This window comes from Nannospalax galili, unplaced genomic scaffold (genome assembly GCF_000622305.1).
Source record: "Nannospalax galili isolate Female #2095 unplaced genomic scaffold, S.galili_v1.0 scaffold960, whole genome shotgun sequence".
In the NCBI taxonomy this organism is placed as follows: domain Eukaryota; kingdom Metazoa; phylum Chordata; class Mammalia; order Rodentia; family Spalacidae; genus Nannospalax; species Nannospalax galili.
In genome coordinates, this window is record NW_008348313.1 from 2,488,383 (window position 1) to 2,509,770 (window position 21,388).

The window sequence follows — 21,388 nt, forward strand, 5'->3', positions numbered from 1 at the left end:
GAGTGTGCGTGCACATACTCAGGTGTTGTATGGAGGTGCTAGCATCTACCTGTGGGGTTCCCAGGGCAGGCAGAATAACCATATTCCACATTAACAGGGAGCCTGTGGCCTCAGGTCACACGGAACCCTGAACAGTCCCCCAGCAGCCCCTTCTTGTGGGTGGCAGAACAGGCTGGTCGTCTTGGGTGTCCCCAGTATACTTGGGATCCAGATGGGGACAGGGTTCACCGGGGCCTGGCTTGAGAGGACTCATCATGGCCATGCTGGGTCCTCAGCAGACTGAGGGTCCCACCCTCCCACTGCCTAGCAGCTACTCAAGGCCCACTCCTGGAGCCCCACTCCCCGGTTTTAGTGCTGTCAGCTGACACTGGGAAAGCCAGGGGCTTTCACCTGGCCTGGGGAGGTCCATCGAGGCCCAAGTCCGGGAGCCAACCTAGCACTTTCCAATCCCAGCACTTGGGGCGCTAAGGATCACCTTGTCTTACAAGAACCTAAAGAAAACCCCTCAACTAGGGGCCCAAGTTTGGGGCTGGGGCCAGCCTGCGGCTGTGACTGGCGCCCACCAGCCCACCTTTCCTCACCAGACCGCTGGAGCACCCTCTGGAAACGGGCTCGAGGTGGACAAGTCCGCCTGTGCCTCACCTGCCCTGGACCCAGCTCGACACCCCGATTCCACCCAGGCCCGGACCAAGTCAAACAGCACAGTCCTTGGAGGGCAACGAAACAGCCATTTAATAGGAACTGGCAGAGCCCCCAGGGCTGTATGCCTCGTTCCCCGGGCAAACACAGACCCACACTGGCCAGAGGCCATGTGTGCAGCCAGGCAAACCAGAGCCAGCTGGGACATGCTTCAGAAGGGAAGGGTGTGGCTAAAAGAAAATTGGAACAGGACCCCCCAAGGAAAGTCCTTACAAAGGGGGACCCTTCCCTCCCTAAAACTAAAGTGTCACACAAGCTCAAAATAAAATATAAAGTAAAAGTGCTGCATTAGAAAAGTTTAAACTCGAAGGAAGCCCTTACCATGAGGGCCTGGCCCTAAAGTGTCGAATATGCTTAAAATAAAATGTTAAGTCAAAGTTCTGAGCCCTTACAATTAAAGGAAGTATCACACGGGAGTAAAACATCATGTAAAAATGCTGCATTGGAAAAGTAAAAAATTCAAGATGGCCTATACATATTGGTACTTGGGGCCTGGGCAACAGAGGGGTGGGGACCTTGCTGTGGCCACCCACCTCATCATGGCCTGAACGGTTCAGCTCCCAGGGGCTTGTGTCCTCCAGGGGTTGCAGGTGGCCACCTGTGGCTCATTCCCCATGAGCTGTGGATGAGGATAAGGACAACCCTCTTGGGGTCACTGATTGTGGCATCAGAACTAGGGGGTATTTGGGAAGGTACTCAAGCCTACTTTCCCAGTAGCCCAGACTACTCGTGCTGCACGGGTGGCTCTTCCCCACAGGCCTGGTCAGAGTACGGGGGTGGGGGGGGCTGCTCCTCCGCCAGCCCGTAGGTGGGGTGACCTCGGCTGCGCTTGGCCTCCTTGATATAGAGCTCCAGGAGCACCTTGGTGGGCTGCTTGTCCACCTGCTCCCGGGGCACCCCACGGCTCAGCAGCCAGCCCAGGAGGTCCTTGCGAGTTGGGTTGGGCCCCAACATGAGCTTGGTGCGGCCAGGCTGGCTCTGCCGCCAGAGCAGGCCCACGTCGGCGATGGTCTGTATCTCCATCACAGCCTCCAGCACAGTCATGCCCCGCACCAGCAAGCTGACCAGGGAGAGCCGCAGCTCGGAGGGTGCAGCTGTGAGCAGGCGCCGCTGCAAGCCCTGGGTGAAGGGCACGTCCTCAGGGGCCAGAGCCACAGGCCCCTCTGGGTCAAGGTAGATCCACTCGAGCATGCCCAGCTCGCGCACCAGCTGGATGCCTTCCTCCATGGTGGTCCACGGCCGGAAGGGCAGCTCGGTGGCCTCAAAATGCAGGGAGGACTCCCAGCGCTGGCGCCAGGCCTGCAGCAGCCAGCTTACTAGTGTCTGGCAGCCACCTCGCAGGGCCTTGCAACGGTAGTTGAAGATGGCGTCGTGGGTGAGGTCGCCCAGCAGCCCCAGCTCCCCGGAATTGAGAGACAGGGCAGGGCCCCCCTGGTCATACACCCGTAGGATCCAGGTGACCATGAGCTCATTGGGGCTCTGCCGGAAGCGCCGCGAGATGGCCAGCAGCTCGGTGTACGTGTAGTAGCGGTCCCCCCGGCCCGCCTGGGTGGGCACCAGCACTCTCTCGGCCATGGCCAGCAGCCTCAAGGGTCAGAGAGAGGGCCTGGGGCTGCTGTGGCAGAGGCTAGGAAAGGACAGGGGGTGCTGGGAGGTGGCAGGGCCACACTCCTATCTATCACCCCTCCAGAGTAGGAGCCCCTCAGACCTCCAGGTGTCAAAGGTCCTCAGGGTGGTTGGAGCCCAGTATTAGGTATCACAGGGATCCCCAAGCACAGCCCTGACAGGATGCCTCATGGCATAGGGTCAGCAGTGCTTCAAGAGCTCAGGACAGCCTGAACCTAGCTGTCTGTAAGGGCATAAAGACTGTTTCCTACCCCAGGCCACCCTTCTGCACTTACCTGGAGGGAGCTGGGCTGTGTGCACAAAGGCCTGCAGGCAGGAAGGAGAGGGGAAAGAGGCTGGTGAGGCTCAGGGAGATTGATACCCATTAGTCCCTTTTCCCAGTCAGGGCCCCTCAGACCCCCGGGTGTCAAAGGTCCCGGGGGGGGCACCATGTCCTCAGGGTACTCAGAGCCCAGTGCTGGACATCACAGGGGTCCCCATGAGCAATGACAGGATGTCTCAAGCCATTGCAGCCCAGCACCCCATTACTGTCTGAACTTAGGTCTGTCTGTACTAGCTAGTATTCCTACCTACCCCAGGCCACCCTTCTGCACTTACGTGGGAACCAGGCTGTCTGTAGGAACTGCCTAAAGGAAGAAGGGGAGAGGCTGGTGAGGCTCAGGGAGACTGCAACACTCCACTAGCCCTTCTCCCAGTCAGGGCCCCTCAGACCCCTGGGGTGTCAAAGGTTCAGGGGGGCACCATGTCCTCAGGGTACTCAGAGCCCAGTGCTGGACATCACAGAGGTCCCCCAGCACAGCCATGAAGACTCTGCTCCCAGGCTGCCCTTCTGTGCTTACCTGGAGGGAGCTGGGCTGTGTGCACAAGGCCTGGAGGCAGGAAGGACCAGAAGAGGCTGGTGAGGCTCAGGGAGACCGACACCCCACTAGTGCTTTCTCAAAGCAAGGGCCCCTCAGACCCCGGGTGTCGAAGGTCCTGGGGAGCACCATGTCCTCAGAGCCCAGTGCTGGACATCGCAGGGGTCCTGGTAGTCTCAGTCCTCCCCTGCCCCTTTCAGCCCCAAGGGGATACTATAGGCAAGAAAATGACTGACCCTGGTTTCTGAGAGTAACAGGGGACCAGTCCCCTTAGCCTGCTTTCCATCAAATATATTTAGTTTGGAATTCCTGACCTGCCTTCATGTCTCAAATGCTAGAGCTGCAGACACAGACCTGTACCACCACACCCATCTTGTTTACTTTTGTATGTAGCCCAGGCTGAACTTGGAACTCAGGATCCTCCTGACTTAGTGGTTTGGAGTACTGGGATTATAGGCACAGACTAGGACCATCCCTCTATGTCCACCTTGACCCGCGTGGGCTGCCTCACCTTCTGGAAGGTAGGCAGATGAGGTAGAGGCTGGGCCTGGCCCCCTGATCTCCCAGGGCACGAGGAAGATGCCCTTTGCCCCAGGCCTGCTTCCCCCCAGTCTTCTAAGCTGCCTGGCCTTGGGCAGCATCAGTTGTCCACTCTGTAACTTGGGGAAGTGACTTTCCAGAGCTTTCTGTGGAGAAACCTGCCTCTCACTGGCACCCTACTGCAATTTGGTGAGCTTTTTCTTTTTTTTTTTTCCTGTAGGAAGTCTTGATATATAGCCCAGGCTGGCCCCCAACTCATGATTATCCTGCCTCAGTCTCCCATGTGAGTCATCTGCCTGGCTATTTCTCAACTAAACACACACGTGCTCAGCACTATTTAGCAACATAAATTTAATCCACCTGTTGTTTAAATGCATCTAGAAATGTGAAGCTCAGCCCCAGGAATACCCCCGCAACTGCACTCACAAGCTCCATGTGACAGGGCTAGCAGAGCATGACCACAGGGGTAGGCATGGGTCTGCCTATCCACCTTCCCCAGGACCTCCCACCGCTCCCTATGCTCAGTGCAGGGTACCTCTTCACTAGCGGGCCTAGCACACTGATGTGTTAAAGACAAGGTCAGTGACACTGCAGTCACTGTCCTCTGGGCTTTCGCAGGGAACAATGGGGAATTCTTCCTGCCTCTGCTGCTTTGCTCTTGGAAACATCCCTCAGATAAATCTTGTTATCCTAACAATGTGCCAGCGTACACCCAAGGCTCTTTAAGAAGTGACTGATTCATACTTTTTCTTCCACTCTACATTTTAGGCAGTCCTTATCTCTGAAGGCAGGGCACGTTGCTACCCTGAGTACACAGAGGGCTCAGACACCTGCTCCAGCCAGCACCCAGGTTCAGCTGCCTGGGCTCCCATAACTAAGACAGCTTCTGCAGATAAACACCCTCCATTCTTGGTAAATTAGGTGCCAGGGAAACTGACACAAAGCTACTTCACATGAAGGTGAACTAGCTGCGACCTGTTCAAATCAAGGAGTGAGAGTCCTTACCACAGAGCCGATGCTGGTAGGTGTCCTTTGGCTTGAAGATACACCTGTAACACAGGGAGGATGTGATGAGGACACACGTGGGGACCGCTTATATACAGAACTTCAAAAACCAGGCTCCTCAGATCCCAGGTGTCAAAGGTCCTGGGGGGCACTGTGTCCTCAAGGCTGATCGGAGCCCAGTGCTAGACATCATGGGAGCCCTGGACCTGGCCCAGAGGTCATGGCCACTTGTCCTCAGGATGGAGGCCAAGTGAGGAGAGCAGAGATCAAAAAACACAAGACCCAGAGATGCTTCCACTCAACCCAGCGACAGAACCAGAGACTCCTTTGGGATGGGCTGCCAAGACCTTGCTCAGCCCAGGTGTGAACAGATCTGGGAGAAGGCAGGGGAGAGCACTTAGCAATGCACACAGCAGGCTCCCAGAGGAAGGGGGTGGGGAGGAAGTCAGCAGCTCCCTTCAGGCAGGGGCCCACATGGTCAGGAGCGTTCCAGATCTTTGAGCACCAATTTACCAATTCCTTCGCCCCACCCTGTCCCGTGCTTTGCAGAGTCGAGGCTTGACCCCAGGACATCACCCATTGCTGGGCAACACGTCCACACTTGGCCCTAGACAATCCCTGCACCCCGCCCCAGGCTTTGCAGAGTCGGGACTTGAACCCATGACATCATCCACGCTGGGCAACGCGTCCACGCTTGGCTTTTTCCCCATCTATCCCTCTTCCATCATGCCAGGGTCCTCGCAGGTCAGCACAAGCCCAGTTTCCACCTGCTTCTCCCAGCAACCCGGAGGTCCACGTGCGGTGCACACTCACTTCCGCCTGGATGCCCCCCCAATCCTCACACGCTCTAAAGATCCCACGGGGTGCAGTGGTAGGGCTCCTAAGGAGAGATCCTGGCGGGAGGGAACACAAGGGAGGAGCACACGGATGTCATCCTGGGGGGGCGGAATTAGATGTCACACCTCCGGCCCTGTCACCCCCAGATGGGTAAGATGGCGGACGAGACCCGCGATGAGAGCAGCAGAAATGGCGGAGGCCGCCTGACGTGCACACAAAGGCCATCCCCCTCACCTGCCGCAAGGAAGCGCTCCCAAAGGGCCCGCCCTCGCCCCTCTAGGGACACCCGGGCTCCAGCGCGGGCCCGAGGCCCACGCAGCGCTCCGGACCCGGTCCACGTAACAAGGGCCCCCGAGACCAAGCCCCGCACCCCAGGACACGCGCATCCCCGAGCCCGAAGCCACGCCACGGACCGGAAGGCGTGAGACAAGCCAAAAAACACTCACCCCACACCTTCTCAGCAGCCGCTCGCCACCCACAAGAACGCGTCGCGGCCGCGAGTCCCGCTTTATACCGCGCGCCGCTCGGCAGGCCCCGCCCCCGGCGCCCTGAGGCTCTCCTCGGACTCCGCCTCTTTCAGGCTTCCGAAGCGGTGCTCACCAGGCCCCGCCCCGGGTGCTCCTCAGGACCCGACCCCGGCAACCCTCTGACTCCGCATCTCTCAGGCTCCCAGGGCCGCGATCCTCAGGCTCCACCCCAGCATCTTCAAGCCCCGCCCCGACGCCCCTCCGGCTCCGCGCCCGGCACCGCTCATGCTCCGTGGTGAGGCAGGCAACACTGCCCTTGCGTCAGAAGCCCTTCTTTGCCGTAAGGGAAAGAACAGTCGTTCACTGCCACTAGACACTTCCTGACCAGGGAGATGTGTTGCCTCTGAGAAGGACAAGGAAAGGAAGGAGGAGGAAGGACGCATCTGGACCGTCATTCTGTTACGCACGACTGGCAGTGCTGAGGCAGCCCCGAATAAGGGGCGGGAAGAGAAAGGACCCACCCCCGAGTGGGCGGAGACATGACCGGAAGCCACCCGAACTACCAGCTCAGCAGAAGGGCGGGCGGGTCACGCTTAAAGGGCCGACCCAAGGGAGGTGGGGGTCGGGGGGGATGCGGGGCCACTGGGAGATTGACAGGCGGTGGAGGGACGCACCCGCGTGGCTCAGAGGCGGAGCTGAAGAGTGATGTGCGGGGCCTGAGCGGGCCCAGAAGGCGGGGATTCCATCAGTCCCAAGGAGGAGGGTGGGAGAACCGAGTCCGGGGCGGAGGCTGGGGAGGACCTCTGGGTCTGATGGAGGAGGCTGGGAGGATCCCTGGGTCTGAAGGAGGAGATTGGGGAGGATCCTGGGTCTGAAGGAGGAGGCTGGGGAGGACCACTGAGTCAGAAGGAGGAGGCTGGGAGACCACTGAGTCTGAAGGAGGAGGCTGGAGAAGACTTCTGGGTCTGGGGGAGGAGGCTGAGGAGGACCCATTGGGATGCTGACCTGTATCCGTGCTTGGAGCTGGGTCAGGGCACCCTCCCCTCCCCTCTACTGTGTTGACACCGCCTTCCTCTGCACAGCTGGGGCTCCGCCTCTTCTCCGGTTCATGGGCCATGTGTCCCTGCTTCTGCCCAGGATCTGGAGTCTGTCGATCCTGGCGGGGCAGCTTATGGAGGCTCAGCGGTTGGAGCATTGACTGAGCTTGCAGAGGACCCGGGTTCGAATCCCAGCACCCACATGACAACTAACACCCGTCCGTAACTTCAATTCCAGAGGATCCGACGCCCTCCTTTGACCACCGCGGCCATTGCACACACGATGCACTTACGCACATTCAGGAAGTGTTCCTCTAGCACGAAGCCCCGGGTTCCATTCCTGATGCCGTGGAAACCAGGCGTGATGACACATCGGCCATCCCAGCACATAGGGGTGGCGGCTGGTCCAGCCGATCACACCTTCAGGTTCATTCTTGGCTACATAGTGAGTTGGAGACCAGCCTGGGCTACATGAGAGCTTGTCTGTTTTATTATTTAATGTGTATGAATGTACTGCCTGCATGTGTGTAAGTGCAGCCGTGTCTGCAGTGCCACAGAGCCCCAGCCCCTGCGGAGTGGATCTGGGCCGTGGCTCAGCAGATGCCAGTGGACCCAGACCTTCCAGACCCCAGCACTGGGGGCCAGCCTGGTCTACACAGCCAGTTCTGGGCCACCGGGTGACTACTAAGCCCTGTCTCCAAACACACAGCAACAAAACGAATCTAAAGGCCGAAGCCCCGGCCTGTGGTGAGCCAGCTGCTCAAGAAGTATGACCACCACGGATATGCAGGGAAGCTCATCCACTAAGCGCCACGTATATGCAGGCGCTCCTTCTTTGGTCTTTTACCTCAGTCCTTTCTCTTTCCGAGAGAGAGAGAGAGAGAGAGAGAGAGAGAGAGAGAGAGAGAATGTAGGACAGGGAACTCTAGGTAGAGAAAGCCACCAGGCCAAGACACAGATCAAACCTAATAGTCATCAGGAATTTTGGCCTGACATAATGTGCAGTCAAAGAGGGAGACCTCTTGAGTTTTTCCTCTGAAGTTCAGGGAGGAGATTGGCCCATCTGTGCCATCCATGTGTGAGCTAAGTAGCAGTCACATCTGTAGGGGACAGCCAGGGCCAGGACTGTACAAGGTAAACCTGAAAGTTGACCCTAGTACTGGAGAGGCAGAGGCAGGTGGATCTCTGAGTTCGAGGCCAGCCTGGTGTACATAGAGAGTTCCAGGCCAGCTGGGGCTGTAGGGAGATCTTGTCTTCAAACAAACACACAAAAAGGAATATTCTCAGCAGAAGATAAAGATTTTTCTTCAAAATACAGATTACTCATCTGGGTTGAGGGGAGCCAGAGGGCACAGAAGTTCTGAGCTGCAGGCAAGGACAGGGGTCACAAGCAGGCTTGTGGACACCAGCACAGACCATTGCCGTGTTCTAAGACCACATGGCCTGGATTGCCAGAATGGACCAGAAGTTCATGTAGTTGAGATATGAGAAGAGACCTGGGTGGAGGGGGTGACGCACATCTCAGCCCCCACCACTTGCCCCATCCTGGGGTTTAGCCCAATCCAGTCCCCTGCCAGGTCCCCAAACCCAGACTCAACTGCACTCACACCTGGTTCTCATGCTACTCCCAGCTTCCAAGCATCCCAGCTCAGCCCAGTTTCCTCAGGGCCCTGTGTACACCTCCACCCCACCCCTAACTTCCCCACCCCCACCACAGCACGGTGCCCTCTGCACCCAGGAGGCCAGCCAGACCAATCATGGAGAAGAAGAAGACGATGACCCAGGCCAGATAGAAGCTGATGCCCAGGTTGTAGGTCATGCCCTCCTGCAAGTACTTCCAGGCCTGCATCAGGTAGAACAGGACACCCAGGATGATGCTGATCCCTGTGAGAGCACAAATGCAAGGGAGTTGGGTGAGGCCCTCTGCTAACATGAGACTTTCTTTTGCCTCCCTCCCTCCCTCCCTCCCTCCCTTCTTCATTCCTTTACTTTTGTTCTTAGAACAGTTTTATTAACTTTAAAAGAAAAACAGCTCAGGGCAGGCAAGCTGTAACTCTCAGCAGCTACCTTTTGAGCTACCGTACCAAGGCCAGCCTGGGCTGCATAGCAAGCTCTTGTCTCAAAATGGTAACGACAGAGAAGAAAGGAAGGGAGGGAGAAGGGAAGGAGGGAGACCACTGGGCGAGGGGGTCAGGAAAGCCCAAAGTATTCACTTAGGTTCCCTCAGAAAGAAAGAGAACAAAGGAAAAGAAAAGCCGGCTCATGGGGCCTCCCTCAGCATTTTTGCATGAGTGAGCGCAGCCCTGAGCCATTCCCTGCACCTCCACCTCCTGAGTGCTGGGATCACAGACCTGAGCCACCAAGTCTAGTTTGTGCAGTTTGGGGTATGGACTCAGGGCTCTGTGCATGGTAGGCAAGCATGCTGTGGACTGGGCCACACCTCCAGTTCTCTGTTCTTTTTTCTTTCCTCTCCTCTTTCCCTCCCTCCCCTCCTTCACCAACTTCCCCCCTCCCTCCTCCCTCCTCCTTCGTTCCTCTTTCTGTTGTCATTTTGAGGCAAGACCTTGCTATGTAGCCCAGGCTGGCACTGACCTTGCCGTGTAGCCCAGGCTGGCCTCCAGCTTGCTGCACTCCTGTTACCTCAGCCTCCCAAGCTAGGCTTACGCATGTGTCCCCGTGTCTAGCATTGTCCTCCATTTGACCTCCAGATCCCACCCTTCTGCCCGTGGCCTCCTGGCAGTGCCCTGGTGGGAGGCATTCGAGTGATGCCCTAGTGACTATTGGAGCAGCTCTGGGATTCCCAGACCAGGCTTCTGCCCCTTATGTCAGGACGGCCACTCCTATCTGAGCCTCTGTCCCTTCATATGTACAGTGGGCATCGCTGGAGGACCCCTCTCTGAGGGCCACCGTGCAGGCATGTTGTGATTGGTGTGCATGCCCTCCTGACCACGGGAAACCGCTAAGACTGGATTCATAGGACATCAGCTCCTTAACGTTGGGCTTCTGGAATCACAGACGAAACTCTCAACCATGCTGGGTATGTTGGATTGACAGGCATTAAAAATAAGTTGTAAAAAAGGAAAAAACTTTGGGGCTGGAGAGACGGCTCAGCGGTCAGAGCACTGGTTGTTCTTCCAGAGGACCCGAGTTCGAATCCCAGCACCCACATGGCAGCTAACAACTGTCCATAACCCCAGTTCCAGGAGGATTCGATGACCTCTTCTGACCTCTGGGCACTGCATGACATGGGTGCACTTACGTGCAGGCATAACACTCATACACATAAAAATAAACATTTTTAAAAGATACTTTTTGGCCGGGCGTGGTGGCACACGCCTTTAATCCCAGCACTCGGGAGGTGGAGGCAGGCGGATATCTGTGAGTTCAAGGCCAGCCTGATCTACATAGTGAGTTCCAGGACAGCTGGGGCTACAGGGAGACCCTGTCTCAAAAAAGACAAAAATAATAATAATAATAATTCAGCAACATTAAAAAAAAAGATACTTTTTGGACTGTACTAGGCTATTTTCTTTTAAAAACACTCTATTATTTTTATCTTATGTGAGTGTATTCCCTGGATGTGTGTAAGTGCATGTGTGTCATGCAATGTTGAAGAGTTCAGAAGACGGTGTCAGATCCCCTGGAATTGGAGTCACGGATGGTTGTTAGCCACTGTGTGGGTTCTGGGAATCAAACCCAGGTCCTCTGCAACAAGAGCTGCTGGTGCTCTAACCGCTGAGCCGTCTGTCCAACCCCTGAGCTATTTTCTTGAATTCTTGAAAGTAATATAGTGTTTCCCATTAGGTTAAAAGAGGGACTTGCACCAGGCATGGTGGATCTCTGTGAGTTCAAGGCCAGCCTGGTCTACATAGTGAGTTCCAGGACAGCTGGGGCTGCAGGGAGACCCTGTCTCTAGAAGACTGGAAAAATGCCTTATTTTAAACTGAGGTGTTTTCTATCCTTTGAGCCTATGTTTAAACAATTACATAGATATTTTAAAGAGCCGTTTATTTTATGTGGGTGCGTGTTTGCCTGCATGTACATATGTGCACCTCATGCCCATAATACACACAGAGGCCAGAAGAGGGTGTTGGATCCTCTGGAACTGGAGTTACAGGCCATTGTGAGCTGCCCTGTGTGTGCCTAACTCCGGGCTTCTGCAAGAGAAGCCAGTGCTCTTAACTGCCAAGACATTGCTTTAGCCCCAACAATTTTATTTATTTGCTTATTTACTTATTTATTTTTTATCTTTTTGATACAGGGTCTCCCTGTAGCCCCAGCTGTCCTGGAACTCACTATGTAGACTAGGCTGGCCTCCAACTCACAGAGATCTGCCTGCTTCTGCCTCCTGAGTGCTGGGATTAAAGACGTATGCCACCATGCCCAGCTCAACAATTATATTTAAACAGAACTGTGGTCTTGTGATCCCACCAATGGAGAGGCTGAAGCAAGCCGGAGTTCAGGCTAGCCTGGGCTACAGAGTGAGACTCAATCTCAAAAAAATGGCCAGACTAACAATTTAGAAAGAGCTCCCAGACAATAGGGAAATTCAAACCCCAGTTATTGATCAGCAATATCGATCAGCAAACAGGAAGCTGTGTGTTCTCTGCTCTCGGGGACCCTCTGTTCCCTGTAAACTCAAGCTATTCTAATCAGTTTATTAATTTTGAATTGTTTGAGTGAGTCTGAGAGTTAAAGAGCTAACATCAAGTGCTGGCCTCTCTATCCCCCCTGAAGACCACCCCCATCCCTGCTTCCTTTTTTTGAAACACTCTCATAGCCCAGGCTGCCCTTGAACTTGTGATTCTCCCTCCTCGGCCTCCTGAGTGCTGGGATTTCAGGTCTGTGCCAACATGCCCTGCCCCTCCTTTGAAGAGCAGACCCACATACAGTACCTCATTCACATGTGTCTGGAGCCTTAGAAGGGTCACTAACACTTTAATGAACCCTAAGAGCTTGTCTGGGGGTTCCCGCAGGGGATTTGTGGTTATTCAAATCACCTCATCAGAACAACAGTCCTCTACTGAGTATGGAGGGACACATGTGGAAGAGTGAGGGAGGGAGGGGGACACTGGCCTAGCTGGTCCGTTCAGCCGAACCAACCACGGGCCTCAGTGGGGTGACAGATGATGCACCTTCGGTGACCAAGTTGACCTTTTCTAGCTGAACGGTTCTGCATCTCCACATGACAAAAACAGTTAATCCCCATTGGGCTGAGGATATAGGTCAGTGGACAAGGTTCTTGCCTAGCATACAGGAAGCTCTGGGTTCCGTCCCCAGTACTGTGTAAACTGGATATGGTGGTGCACACCTGGAATCCCCCCACTGGGGAGGTAGAGGCAGGTGGATCAGCAGTTCATGGTCATCCTTGACCACATACTGAGTTCAAGGCCAGCCTGGGCTACATGAGACTCCGTTTAAAAAAGGAGAAAGGGAAACGTATTGCTATACAAGAGAGAAGGAAAATGTGGCTTGGAGAAATGAATCAGCCTGTTGGGAAGGTGGGGCAGGACTGGAGATGGGGCTGGGGAGGGGCTGGAGTCAAGGCTGTGCTGGGGACAGAGTTAGGCAGAGGATGCCCCTGGGTGATGGTTGAGGACAAGGATGGAGTTGGGAATGCCTTGGGTTGAGTTTGAGAGGGAAGTTCACAGCCCACAGGCTGGAGTGAGAGGAAGGCGGGGCTGGGGTGGACAGGCTTTAGGTTGAAGTTGAGCTTCACAGGTGCTCGGGGCTGGGTTGACCTTGGGATGAGCATGGGAGGTGATGAGCTTGAGGTCACATGGATGTTGAGGATGTAAACAGGGTGGTCTGGGAAGGGATGGGATTGTGCTGAGATGAGAAGGGAGGCAGAGGTGTTGGACAGGAGGACTGGGTGTTCGGGATTTGCTGCAGACGGTGTGGGAGTTGGAGATGAGGCTGGTTTGGGAGGTTGGTTTATGGTGCTGGGTTGCAGATGTTGTTCAGAGGTAGGACTGAGGGGTGGTGGTGAGGCTGAGAATAGATTGCACTTGGAGTACAGTAGGGACGGGGTTGGCCTTTGTGCCAGGGAACCAAGGGAAAGCATTGGAGCGGCGTGCCTGTCACGAGGCTGCAGACGAAGAGGGAGAAGTCCATCAGGGGCAGGCTGGTGCTGGGCAGGAAGATGGTGCCGATCAGACCCATGCACAGGCAGAAGCTCATGATGCCCGCGATGAGGAGGAAGTCCCAGGCCAGGTCCAGCAAGTCTGGGGGAGAGGAAGACCAAGACACCAAGACTGCTGGGGACGGCCCAGTCCGTCAGGTGTCTGCCATGCGGGCTAAAGACTTGAGTTGCATCCCTAGAACGCACTAAAGAAAGTGGGTACAATGGCAAGTGTCTGTAAGCTCAACACAAGGGGTAAATACAGGCAGATACCTGGAGCTTGCTGGCCAGCTAGCCTAGGCTATTTGGTAAGTTCCAGGCCAGTGAAAGACCCCTGTCTCCAAAATAATATGGGGGGAGGCTTTAGATAGCCTCGCAGTTAAGAGTGCTCACTGATCTTCCAGAAGACCCAAGTTTGGTGCCCGACTCCCACAATGGGGGGGCTCACAACTGCCTGTACCTCTAGTTTCAAGGGATCTGACACCCTCCATGGGCACTTGTATACACACACACACACACACACACACACACACACACACACACATGCACACACAAATATAATTAAATCTTAAGTAGTAAGGTGAATGGGGCTGGAGAGATGTTCAGCAGTTAAGAGCACTGGCTGCCCTTGCAGAGGACCCAGATTTGGTTCCCAGCACCCATGTGGCAGCTCACAACTGTCTATAACTCCAGTTCCAGGGGATCTGATAGAGCAGTGCATGCCTTTAATCCCAGCACTTGGGAGGCAGATCTCTGTGAGTTCAAGGCCAGCCTGGTCTACACAGTGAGTTCCAGGCCAGCTGGGACTACAGGGAGACCCTGTCTCAAAAAAAAAAAAAAAAGAAAGAAAAGGAAAAAGAAAAAATACAAGAAAATAGGTGTGAGGTAGGAGGAGGGTCGACCTTACAAGCGTTTTTGTCGTATTCATTCATGCAGGAGATGTCCAGGCATCGTGTATAGAAAATAGTGTCAATAGGGATGGTTTGGGAGCTGGTGGGGTCATCCAGGGGCTTCAGGGGCACTTGGAAGTGGATCCAGGGTTGCCCAAAGCTGATAAGGCTGATCATCACCATGCCAGCCAGGGTCAGCGCCAGGCTCAGGTGGCGGCTGATCTTCCTGGCCTCAAGTAGCAGCCTCCAGCCAATGGGGACCAGCGACAGGTGATGGCACTTGCTGTGGAACCTGCGGCAGATCACAGGTGGCCAGCATCAGCAGGAGATTGCCCACCTTGCCCAGTCTCCCTACATCCATCCTTCAAACCTCACCTGCCCCACATCCACCCTGATGACACACCCAGGTGCTGCCTCCAAGCCCTGTCATACCTTCAGTCTCATTATCAATTATTTTTTATTATTACTATCATTATTTTTAGTTGAATGTTTTGCCTGCATGTATGTATATGCACCAAATACATGCAGTTTCCACAGAGACCAGAAGAGGGCGTCAGATCCCCCATAGAACTGGAGTTATAGATGGTTGTTAGCCACCATGTGGGTGCTGGGAACTGAACCCAGGTCCTCTGCAAGAGCAGCTGGTGCTCTTAACCACGGGACCATCCCTCCAGCCCTACACACCTCCAGATTCTGATGCAACTGCATCTAGCCTTGAAGTTGGCTTCCTGTGCACCCCTCTGCCACTTACCTACTGGAATCCATTGCGATGGAACTGGTTGGCAGGTTGTAAAAACTGCCTAGAGTACTCTGGCTGCTTAGTGAGCCCTGTAATGCTTCTGGTAAGCTCTCCTTGGAGTCCCAGACAAAGGACTTAAAGCTCTTGATGCTGGCCGGGGAGCTCTGGGTGAGGGACAGAGGAATGTCTACCTTGGTCTGGGTTTGTTTTCTGGGGAAGTTGGGTGGCAGGGTTGTGAAGGAATGGCTTTCCGTATCCATTTGGTGGTTGTGGATATCCAAATGGTCTCTGTTCAGGTTAAGAGAACTTACAGACCTTAAATAGCGATTATGGTAAATCGAGGCGGGCTCACGGGAACTGAGCCAGCGATTGTAGGCAACAGATGGTGAGTTTGGTGAGCCGAGTGTGTGATCTTCAATAATGGAGGAAGGCTCTTGGGTGCTGAGGTTGTGAGGGAGGGTGACGGGGCAGAGGGGCCTGGATGTTGAGCTTTTGAGAGAGAAGAGCTGTTGATGGTGATGGTGACGGTGACGGTGACAGTTCCTCGATACTGACACTTCGAAAGGAAATACTTGATGGTGTTTTGTGGATGCTGACCCTTTGAGTGAGTGGTGGTTCCTGGATGCTGACCCTTCGGGTGGAGGGGGCTGACGGTGGTTCCTGGATGCTGACCCTTCGGGTGGAGGGGGCCGATGGTGGTTCCTGGAAGCTGACCCTTCGGGTGGAGGGAACTGATGGTCGTTCCTGGGTGCTGACCCTTTGGATGGAGAGCGGGTGCTGGTTGCTGAACCTGGGAGTGTGGGTGATTGACATGGGCTTTTGCAGCCCACTGTTCTGGTGACCTTGTGTAGCATACTGGCGATTGGGGGTCCTTGTCAGAGAGGCTTGGGTTTCATATGGCCTTCTTCTGGGAGCTGCTGGCCTTGTACTATGGTCAGATGTGTTGTTCTGGTTCATGTTCAGAGGCAAGGCAGGGCCAGTCCCTGGATATAGTCCCCTCGTGTCAGCCTCTTCTTCCAGATACTTCCATGGCTGCCTGGAAACCTGTAGGTCTCGCTTTGAGGTTCAGGCTGCTTCCCTCTCTCTCTAGATCCTGCTCACGATTGTTGTCCCCACACAGCAGTGAGGGACTCAGTCATACCAGCAGCTGGGGGAACGGTGGGTTCTATGACAGTTGGAGGGATTCCAAGAGGACGCAACATTGGCCATGGCGTCAGAGTCCACCAGAGATATTCGTGAGTGACCGGGTGCTAAGGCAGGGCCAGGGGACCAGACAAAGTCAGAATTGGAGCAGACAGGGAGATGTTGGGTTGGTGATGGACCAGGACAGGCCAGGTCAGGCCTAGGTAGGTCTGAGTCAGGACTGGGTCAGCAGCATGTCTGAGATGCATCGGCAGTTTCTAGAGGGCCTGAGATCTGAACTTTATACTTCTACCTATTTGTGTTTTTCCTCTAAGCCAGCTTCTTCCTTTTGTCCCCTCTCTACCTCCATCACTCTCTACAACCCTCTCCCCTTCTGTTCAGTCTCCTTCATTCCCCTGGGTCTACTCCCTGCCCCTGAAGACCTCCAGTTAGGGTTGGGGAGAGAAGGCAGAAGCGGCCACGACTTGGTAAGGTGGGAGCATTAGGCAGGCACCCCAAACAGGGCAGGGGACCTTAAAAACACCATTTCCCAGGTAGGCATCACATCCTGTGATCCCAACACTCAGAGGCAGGAGGGTTGCATTGAGTTTGAGGTCATCTCGGGTTACAGAGTAAGATGTCTCAAAACAACAAAAATAACCAAAACACTTGACTCTTTCCTGACTTTATTATTTGATTTTTAAAATTTATTTAATTTTATGTGTATGAGTGTATTGCCTGCATGTATGTAAGTGTGCTATGTGTGCTCAGTGACCACAGAGACCAGAAGAGGGTATCAGATCCCCTGGAACTGGAATTACAGATGGTTGTAGCCGCCATGTGGGTTCTAGAAACTGAACTCGGGTCCTCTGCGAGAGCAGCCAGTGCTCTTAACCGCTGAGCATCTCTCCAGCTCCCATTTTCTGATTTTTAAAATCTTTATATTTTTATTTATTTGTTTTGGTTTTATGTGTATGAGTGTGATGCCTGCATGTAGGGAGGTGCACCAACGTCACACAATGCCCTCAGAGGACAGAGGAGGGCGTTGGATCCCTTGGAACTGGAGTTCCGCATGGTTGTTAGCCTCCTTGAGGGTGCTGGGATTCAAACCTGGGTCCTCTGCAAGAGCAGCCAGTGCTTGTAACTGCTGAGCCAGCTCTCCAGCCCTGATTTTTTTTTATACTGCACTTTAGAGGGAAAAAGACTCATAATTTAAAAATGTTTATTTACACAAATATCAATATTATGTTTATTTTAAAAATTTGCTTATTGATTGATTGTTATTTTCTGTGTATGAGTGTTTTGCTTATATGTATTTACTTGTGCTGTGTGCATGTGGTGCTCATGGAGGCCAGAAGAGGTTGTTCAATCCCCTGGAACTGCAGTGATGGACAGTATTGACATCATGTGGGTGCTGGAAACCAAACCTGGGTCCTTTGCAAGAGCAGCCGGTGCTCCTAGCTACTGAGCCATCTTTTTGGCTCCCAGATTTATTTATTTTTATGTCTATTTATTTTGTGTGCTGAACATGTGCCATGGGATGCGTGTGGAGACAAAAGGACCTGTAGGAGTCAGTTCTGTCCTTCTACCACGACTGCTCTGGAATTGAGCTCAGATTGTCAGGCTTGGGAGCAAATTGCTCTTACCCATTGAACCATCTCGATGCCCCCCCCAGAATCTATCTATCTATCATCTATCTTTCTATGGTCTTTCTGTTTAGCCCTGTCTGGCCTCAAACTCACTGTGTAACCCAAGTTGGCCCCAAGCTTGTGACAGTCCTCCTGGCTTAGCCTCTTGAGTGCTGAGATCATAGACAGGTGCCACCATGCCTGGCTTGATTAGATTTTAGTAATTATATAACATTGGGTTTCATAGAGAATCTAGGCATTGTTCTTAATAGATGTTGTAATGCTTTTAAAAAATGGCCAAAGGTAATTTTTAAGACATGCCTGGCTGGGGCTGGTGACGCAAGCCGTTAGGGTTAGTACTGGGGAGCCAGAGGTAGGGGATCTCTGTTAGTTCCAGGCCAGTGAGGGCCACATCGTGAGAGTCTGTCTCAACCCTTCCCGGAAGACAAGCCTGATTCCATGATACATTCAATTTTAAAGGTGTTAAAACTGCATTTTAGAGTCAGTGAAATATGGTATATTCCTTTTTTTTTAAGCTGCTGGAACAGGATTTCAAAATTAAGCAGCAGTAATTTAAGTCAAAGAGTTGCTGGGCATGGATGGTGTCCCCCTGTAATCCCTGCACTCACTATGTTAAGGCAGGAGGAGCTCCACAGTTTGAGATCAGTCTGATATACATAGTGAGTTCCAGGCCAGTCAGGGTTACAAACTGAGACCTTGCCTAAAAACAAATAACAAAACCAGGTCAGTGAGATGGTTCAGTGCATAAAGGTGCTTCCCACCATCCATCCTGATGTCCTGAATTCGATCACAACCTGAGTTTGATCATTGGGACCCACATCATGGAAGGTCCCACAAGATGTCCTTTAATCCCACACATATACACACTAACACAATCAATCATCAGTCAATCAATCAGCCAATCAATCAATCAATCATCAATCAATCAATCAATCAATCATCAATGTAATTAAAAGAAAACAAACTTTGGCCGTGGCTGTCGTTCAGATAGTAGAGTGCTGTGTGTTCCATCTCCAGCATCACGTAAACCAAATGTGGTGGTGCACACCTGTTATCCCAGCACTGGGGAGGTAGAAGCAGAAGGATCAGGAGTTCAAGGTCATCCTTGGCTACTTAGTGAGTTCAAAGCCAGCCTGGGCTACATGAGAAGGCTTGCCTCAAAAACAAAGAAAGTGATCAATGGGTGAGTGACCCAGGAAGAGGGCACACTGCGTCAAGGCTGCAAGGTAGGGCGACCCTTGGAGACAGCAGAAACAAGGCTGAGAGTGAGGCCATGGGACTGGACTTGGTGAGCGTGGGGTGGCCGGCTATCTGCATCAAGATTACTGATGGGCAACTGTGTCAGAAGAGGACTGTGAATGGAAGGAATTGCAGATGATGTTGCAGGTTATGTTGGCTTTGGGGCTGGCCTAGCAACAGCTGTCATGGAGGAGATGGCTGTGGGTGGGAGGGGTGACTCAGAAGAAAGATGAAGGTGGAGCTGGGTGTGCGGGAAGGTGGTGGAGGAAGATTCAGGTCCCCCAGAACACGCTTCCTCCCCAGACAACCTCCTCTGCTCCTGGGAGGAGGACCGCAAGATGGTCCTGCGGGCCTGGTCCTTCGTCTTCATCTCCCTGGCGACTGTGTTGTTGTTCAGCGTGATAGATGGGCGGATTGCCTACCTGCAGGGTTCATACGTTGGATTCCTGGGATTCTGGATTGACTGCAGGAGGCACAAGTGTGCCAACGTGGGCCAAGTAACCGGTCAGTGCACAGGCTGCGGGGTCCTGCTGATGGGTGCTGAAGCTGATGGGGGCAGTGCTCCTGCAGGAGTCTCTCTGAGGGAGGAGCTTAGGGCCGATGGTGGGGTACATCATTGTTGTTGGATGGTAACTTTGTGAATGACAGTGGGATTATTTTGGAGGTGATTTTGGTGATGTGAGTGGGGGTGATGCTTTTCCCTTTTCAGTTTTTTTTTGAGGGGTGTGGGGGATAGAACTCAAGGCCTTGAAAATGCTAGGCAGGGCTCTGCCACTGAGCCACAGCCCAGCCCCTCACTGGGGGATTCTAGGCAGGGCTCTGCCACTGAGCCACAGCCCAGCCCCTCACTGGGGGATTCTAGGCAGGGCTCTGCCACTGAGCCACAGCCCAGCCCCTCACTGGGGGATTCTAGGCAGGGCTCTGCCACTGAGCCACAGCCCAGCCCCTCACTGGGGGATTCTAGGTAGGGCTCTGACACTGAGCCACACCCACAGCCCCTTAGAGCTCTTTTTATTTATTTTGTAACTTGGTCTCACTAAGTTGCTAAGGCAGGTCTTGAAGCAGTTGCAGTCCTGCCTCAGCCTCCCTAGTATCTGGGATGACAGGTGTGCACCACCAGGCCCTGCAGTTCAGGTGATTTGCATACAGGGGTGTCTTTTGGGCTCCTCATGGTGTCAGAGGGAGGGATCTGGGACTGAGGGTTGGGTGGCTGTAGCCACCTCTCTAACTCTCCTCCTCAGTTTACATTCACATGAGCAAGGGCTTCATACTCCTCGCCATGGCTCTGTGCCCCATCCTCCTGTCCAGCATGTTCCTGTCCTTCTGGTCAGTCTGCCGCCGCCTGAACAAGGTCGATTATGTCTTCAGTTCCCTTAGCATAGGCATCGGTAAGTGTGGGCGAGGGCAGGGGTGCCCGGGACCTCCTCAACCCCTCATCACCCCACCCAACTCCGGAGCCTCCTTCTGCCTGGAAGTGTGGCTAGATTTCCAGGTCTGCTGCCCACAGGGTTCTCTGTCTCTTATCTTGGGCTCTCTATGTAGCCCAGGCTGGCCTGGAACTCACTCTGTAGCCCAGGTTGGCCTTAAATGTGCAATACTCCTGCCTCAGCGTTCTGAGTAGCTGGGATTAAAGTCAGTGCCACCAGGCCTGGCTCATAGCTCTGTATTCCAGGTTCCCTTCCTCTCCTCACTTCTTACCAGGTATCCTTCAACCTGTCCTGTGCGTGGGGGGGGGCGGGGCGTGTGAGCGCGCGCGTGTGCCTGTGCCGGAGGGACGGGAGGTTGCCTCTGTCTCTTCCTCTTCCTGGTTGTCCCTGTCCAGCTCCAGTCCTTCTCCGGCCCCACCCAGTGCAGGGTTCCTGATTTTCTTCAGCATGACGCTCTTTGTCGTCAACTGCGTGAGGCTGAGCCCCAGGCCGCAGGTTTCCTACCAGCTGAGCTTCTACCTGAGTTGGTGTGCCAGCAGCTTGCTGCTGTGGGCCGGTGAGGGCGGGGCCTGGGCTTGGAGGGCGGGGCCTGGACAGTGGTGGGGCGGGGCCTGTGCTGGATGGGGCCGCGCCTTGGTAGGGGTCGGGCGGGGCTCGGCTGTTAGGGCTTTGTCGACGCCCGGCAGGGAGGAGCCCTGGAAAGGGTCAGCCTGGTGGGCCCCGGGGCAGGGTGAGGTGGGGGCCCTGATTCTGCACCCCCGCGCCGCCTGGTCCCCCTCCTCCAGGAACCCTGTCCTATCTCAATCAAGTGAGGATGTGGAGCTACGCCACGCCCTTCGTGGAGCGGAGGGTCAGCTACCTCCGCTGGGCCTCGCGACGCCACTTCTTGGGGTGGCACCTGCCACAGTGCCAGGCCTTCGGCTTCCAGAGCTCCGAGCCCTCCCTGCTTCTGTCTTCAAGACGCAATCTGAACTACCGTCGGAGCCTTTCGCGGGAGGACGTCCAGCTTTCTCCCACCTCTGTCCCCAGCGCCGAGGCTCCATCAGACCTCCCGTGAGGGGCAGACAGGTGGCCAGCCCCGGCCACCCAGGCTAGGGCTCACCCCTTGTGGCCCTGGGTCTTGGTCGGAACCC

The 21,388-nt window shown here is 54.4% G+C and overlaps 1 protein-coding gene and 5 non-coding genes across 11 annotated transcripts; all 6 read right to left on the reverse strand.

The window, feature by feature from the left end:
• Positions 1-708: 708 nt before the first annotated feature.
• On the reverse strand, positions 709-6,285 carry LOC103743711 (Friend virus susceptibility protein 1). Of its 6 annotated transcripts, none has more exons than XM_008845166.3 (6): positions 6,165-6,285; positions 4,728-4,771; positions 3,165-3,194; positions 2,923-2,951; positions 2,601-2,631; positions 709-2,326 (listed from the first exon to the last, which is right to left on the reverse strand). In XM_008845166.3, the coding sequence occupies exon 6, from the start codon at positions 2,272-2,274 to the stop codon at positions 1,423-1,425; it is 852 nt and encodes a 283-aa protein (XP_008843388.1). In that variant the 5' UTR covers positions 2,275-2,326; positions 2,601-2,631; positions 2,923-2,951; positions 3,165-3,194; positions 4,728-4,771; positions 6,165-6,285; the 3' UTR covers positions 709-1,422. The 6 variants fall into 6 exon arrangements, with proteins under 6 accessions (XP_008843388.1, XP_029425153.1, XP_008843389.1 ...); XM_029569293.1 differs by lacking the exon at positions 6,165-6,285 and adding an exon at positions 5,398-5,452 and having other exon boundaries at positions 709-1,818; XM_008845167.3 differs by lacking the exons at positions 3,165-3,194; positions 6,165-6,285 and adding an exon at positions 6,011-6,085.
• Positions 2,395-2,467, reverse strand: LOC115072384. Its single transcript, XR_003851437.1, has one exon. It is a non-coding gene; the product is annotated as a small nucleolar RNA SNORD88 (small nucleolar RNA).
• LOC115072380 lies at positions 2,710-2,801 on the reverse strand. The gene has a single exon (XR_003851433.1). It is a non-coding gene; the product is annotated as a small nucleolar RNA SNORD88 (small nucleolar RNA).
• Positions 3,024-3,114, reverse strand: LOC115072382. Its single transcript, XR_003851435.1, has one exon. It is a non-coding gene; the product is annotated as a small nucleolar RNA SNORD88 (small nucleolar RNA).
• LOC115072383 lies at positions 3,271-3,350 on the reverse strand. The gene has a single exon (XR_003851436.1). It is a non-coding gene; the product is annotated as a small nucleolar RNA SNORD88 (small nucleolar RNA).
• Positions 4,839-4,928, reverse strand: LOC115072381. The gene has a single exon (XR_003851434.1). It is a non-coding gene; the product is annotated as a small nucleolar RNA SNORD88 (small nucleolar RNA).
• Positions 6,286-21,388: the final 15,103 nt, after the last annotated feature.

What these genes read in the sequence shown, in the direction of transcription:
- LOC103743711 (XM_008845166.3), bottom strand. Translation starts at nt 2,274, where the DNA reads ATGGCCGAGAGAGTGCTGGTGCCCACCCAGGCGGGCCGGGGGGACCGC.